General features: G+C 33.2%; 1 protein-coding gene across 1 annotated transcript in view; it reads left to right on the top strand.

Moving 5' to 3' along the window:
• Nucleotides 1-5126, top strand: part of LOC108370595 (potassium voltage-gated channel protein Shaw-like) — a gene marked incomplete at its 3' end in the record, with an annotated part of 38214 nt that overhangs the window by 14306 nt on the left and 18782 nt on the right. Inside the window, exon 3 of the mRNA XM_017625946.1 lies at nt 2543-2692. Coding sequence (XP_017481435.1) covers nt 2543-2692 — 150 coding nt within the window. The remainder of the gene's footprint in view (nt 1-2542; nt 2693-5126) is intronic.

Genomic DNA, 5126 nt, shown 5'->3' with positions numbered 1-5126 from the left:
ATTATTGGCGCATGCGACGCTGACCTTTGCCAGGGCCGCATAAAACTGGATTCCTGTGAAGATACGAGGATGATAGGTCGGCCATGCAAAGAAGAGAACAGTGACCGGTGCGGCCTTTGCGAAATTGCATAGAGATGAGCACACTTGCAAGTCCATAGCCTGGGTTTAGGTCCCGAAAGTAGCTCCAAGTCCGTAGTAGAATCTCGCACTGCTCGTTTATATTGGTTTCTTCAAGAACGATTTTCAGTAATTCAGTGATTTGAGCGAAGTCGACCAGTCTCAGACCGCTCAGACTGCTTCTTTAGGTCGCGGTGCCTCAAGTCCCAGAAACGGTCTTAAGCGAGAGAGACTTTGAACAGGTTCGCTTTAATACGGATGATGATGAAATCTCTTTCCCATAACAAATCGTATACCGAAGTTTCGCTGCTTCACGTGACAGTTGTAATATAGTTGCAGATCTAACGGTGTGCTTAGCGCGCGCCAGCCGGATTGGAATAAATTGAGACTGATATATTAGATGGCGTTGAAGTAAATATTTGCTTTGATAAGAACAAAAATCCGCCTTACACATGCTAACTGATGGATGATGATTCATTACGAGAGCTCATCTGAGGATTTTTTTGTCCTCTTTGTTGTTAGTGTTTTTTACGTTTCGAACCTCAAACTCAACACACAATCTATATAAATTAAATAACTCACATTGCATATTATAATAATTTCATTGAGCAAACGAGAGCATTTATGCATTTCCTGCCAAAAGTGACCAAAATATACTGACACACATACATACATATGTATGTATATACATGAGTACATATGGATGTGTGCTTATCTAAATACGCATAGACGTACACTCATCTACCATGTACCCACCCTGTGGGTAAAATCTCCAATTCTGAACTGGTGCGCGTCTAGTACATTTAGTTCACGCTTTCGAGCCAGTTTTAAATTCTGTAGTTCCGAACAAGTTCTAAAATCGACAGACGAAAGAAAAAAGTATAATAATTTTTCAATCTTTTCGGTTTTTCCGTGTGCGCGATTTTAAACTATTTTCAAAGAAATGTTTTTTTTTTTCAATTTGAAATTAAATTTGTTTGAATGATTGTAAGAAATGTACGCTTCCATACATTTGGCTGTAGCTGTCGTTGCAGAGGTGCCCGCTGTTATTCGTTAGATTCCAGACGGCGCCAAGATGTTAAAATGTTAACACAAACTTTTGGTTTTGTATTATCAAACTATGAAAAAGCATCTGCGAAGTGTAGAATAAAAGTGTATTTGAACGAAAAAGCCGCCAAACACATGTCTATGTAAAGTAAACAAGTTCCCGCTGTATCCCTTTTTCTATAATTCTCCGAACCAGTTCTAAATTCGACAAATAAGATATAGTTCTCTCCACATCCCTTTTTCTATAATTTCGAACCAGTTCTAAATTCGACACCTTAGATATAGATCTCTAATGAAAAAGTGAAATTAAATTTGGGTTGTTCACGCTTGCCTGGTTATCAGGTTATCTGGTTATCTGGTTATGCGGTTATATTTTTTATTCAATTTACAATAATAACATACCCTACAGAATAATAATGTTTAACCAGATAACCTGATAGCCAGGCAAGTGTGAACAACCCAATCATTTTTTTTTTTTTAAGTACCACATTTCGCTGATTTTGATAGTTATTATCGGACTGGTTCGTTTTTGGCGATAAAGATTTTGTACGGAACTAGAAATTTGATTCACTAGTCCGCGGTTTCCCTGCAGGGCATGTATGGTAGTATACATCGCAGTCTATCAATGTTCATGCTCCAAATACATTAGTGCCACATGCCGCCACAAGGTTATATGTAGCTGCTGAGTGCGTCAACTTGCCGTTAGCCAAAGTAGTAGTGTGCTACGCTCAAACACTTGGCTTCTAATGAAATTATGTGTCAAGGCTTTTTCCAAAGGCAAAGAACGTACGCACACTGACTGACTACTGCTGNAACTAGAAATTTGATTCACTAGTCCGCGGTTTCCCTGCAGGGCATGTATGGTAGTATACATCGCAGTCTATCAATGTTCATGCTCCAAATACATTAGTGCCACATGCCGCCACAAGGTTATATGTAGCTGCTGAGTGCGTCAACTTGCCGTTAGCCAAAGTAGTAGTGTGCTACGCTCAAACACTTGGCTTCTAATGAAATTATGTGTCAAGGCTTTTTCCAAAGGCAAAGAACTACTGCTGTGGCTGTGGCTATGGCTGTGGCTGCTGGTTGGTCGTGTGGCTTGATGTGGACACAAATGTAAATTCATCAAAATATTCGTACCTATATATATGTATATTTATATGTGTCCAACTTACCAGCTTTCATTATAAGTAAATCGAGGCATATCAATTATTCAAAAGCATACCTACTGTACATTTACTTCTTTGCCTTATTTACAAGTATGTAAGTATTTATTTATTATTGTTCTTAGTGCCATTGACATTTCTTTTCTTGAACTACTTATTCGTACTTTCTAAATATTGAAATATTGCGTGTTGTTCTTGTTGTCGCTTACTTACAGATATGAAACTTACAAAGCAACTTTGAAAAAAATACCCGCCACACGCTTATCCCGCCTCACCGAAGCATTGGCCAACTATGATCCGGTGTTGAATGAATATTTCTTCGATCGCCATCCGGGTGTGTTTACGCAAATACTGAACTATTACAGGTAAGCAATGTTCTATAAATACATTTTTAATTTACATTTACTATAGATTTATGTGCGGTCCATTAGCGTTCAGCAAATGATTCGCACAAATGTGAAAACCCTCAGAAAAGTCCGGTCTTATTTTATTTTTTTTTTTTGTTTTGACATTCCAAAGTTATTTGCTGTTGGCCATTTGTTGAAAAAAAAAAACTTTTTTGTTTACACGTATTTTCCGCATTTGTGTAATTTATTACTGTTACACTTTGTGTATACTTAGTTTGATTGATTGAGTCGCCAATGCTACGGCCCCTTTTTGACAGCGTTGCTTACAAATACTTTGCTGTCAATAATGAATTAACCTGTAATTAATCAATTAGTTTTGTTGGTGGCAAATCAATGGAACTGAGTTTATGAGCTTGCAAAAATTGACTGAAATACGTGCATACACACAAATATGCAAGAAATATCAGATTTCGAAATTTACTTAATTAGTGTCGAGTAATTGCTTTGTAGACGTTTCTAAATTTCATTGCTTTTGTGGTTTACAAATACATAGTCATCGAAGATTCATACATTTTTTATACTTCTGGTTGCTTATTGTTAGGTGTTTTTTCTAATTACTTTTCATAGATTACTTTAAGCGGTTAAGTCACTGTTTAGAGAGTACAAAATATTTTTTTTTAACGCATATCGATGGCTGAATCATGATTTAATAATGACACTTATATTTTCTAACAGGGCAATTCTGGCAACTGTCTCAAACTACCAGTCTTTTGAAAGACTAAGGTTTTCAATAAGGCAATTGTCAATTCCGGCAACTACTTTGCTTTGTTTTTTTCTGTCTTTTGAAAAACTAATTGAAAGATCTGCTAACGACGAGGTCTTAGTTTTAGTTTGTCTTTTAGCAATTAAAACTTAAATAAAAACAAAATATATACATATGTATTTTTACTTTTAAAACAATAAAAAGCCAAAAATTAAAATAATGCATTCAAGAAAATTAAATTAGAAAATGTATGGGTTTCTAAAAATTAAATAAAATTAAAAAAATCTTCTTTTTAAAACAATAAAATCATAAAAACAAAAAAAAAAAATTATTAAAAAAGAAAAAAGAAAAACGATTTTCTTAAAAATTAAATTAAAATTTTTTTTTAATATCCAATATAAACTAAAAAATAATAAAATAAAATTAAAAAAAGGAACAAAATAAAAAGCAAAATAGAATAAGTTCCTAAACAAAAGAATGAATTAAAAAATATATACATATGTATATATTTTTTTAACACTAAAATTTAAAATTAAACGATAGAAAATTAAGTTTCTAAAAATTAAAAAAAATTAAATAAAATCATTTTCTTTTTTAATTATCATATTCTAAACTTAAAAAATAAAATAAATATTAAACGAAATAAAATAAAATTATTTTTCTTTTTAAAACAATAAAATTTAAAGGGGAAAATAAACCTGAACTAAAAAAGTAATTAAAAATAGGAAATGAAATTAGATACAATAAAATCTAAAAATTAAAAAAAAATAAGAAAATAAAGTTAAAGTTATCGATATTTTTATCGATTTTGTTATGAAAATTTTTATCGATATTTTTATAGATTTTGTTATGTATATTTTTATTGATATTTTTATCGTTTACTAATTGATTTTGCTACCAATATTATTATCGATTTTGCTATCGCAATTTTTTTTAGTATGTTTTTCACCTTTCCGAAAGTTACCGCTACATGGTAAGCCGGGGTGTATCAATTTTGAGTAAATTAGCGTCCTTAAATTTCGAAATATTGAAGTTTCGAGCATTTCTAAAATTTACCGTTATATGAAAGACGGCCGTAATTTTAGTCAATAATTTTCAGTGCTTTGCATTTATGTGGCAAGCACAAAAACCGTACCGAGTTTGGTATAAATTGGTAGAACGGTTACCGACATATATGTGATCATAAGTGGGCTGTGCCACGCCCATTTTCCAAAATTTTATCATAAACGTATTTCTTGGTGAAAAATTGTTGCAAGCACCTATTTTGAATAAATTACCTTTAATATTTACTGCTTTATCGAAGATTTCGTATTTCTCTAAATTACCGTTATATGGGATGTGGGCCTGATTATAGCAAGGTCAACAACTGTGCCAAGTTTGGAAGAAATTGGTGCAGCGGTTACACTTTCCAAGTAATTTCAAGACCCAAGAATGATAGAATTGTATTCTCTCAATCGCGGCTAAGACCTGCTGTTAGCAGATCTTTCAACTAGTCTTTCGAAAGACAGTGAAGAGCTAAGAGGTAAAATCTTACTAAATTGAGAATTTACTCGCATGAGCGATACAGATGCTGCACGACGAATGAAGAAATTACACCGGCATACTGACTTCGACTTTGTAAACCTAGAGATATTGGCCCGTAGTCATAGTCAAAATAAAGTCGACTTTAAAATTAGTTGCAGCTTTTTT

This window comes from Rhagoletis zephyria, unplaced genomic scaffold, assembly GCF_001687245.7.
Source record: "Rhagoletis zephyria isolate East Lansing unplaced genomic scaffold, Rhagoletis_zephyria_1.1 Rzeph_scaffold_04338, whole genome shotgun sequence".
Taxonomy (NCBI): Eukaryota; Metazoa; Arthropoda; class Insecta; order Diptera; family Tephritidae; genus Rhagoletis; species Rhagoletis zephyria.
This window is presented reverse-complemented; position numbering and strand designations above follow the sequence as displayed.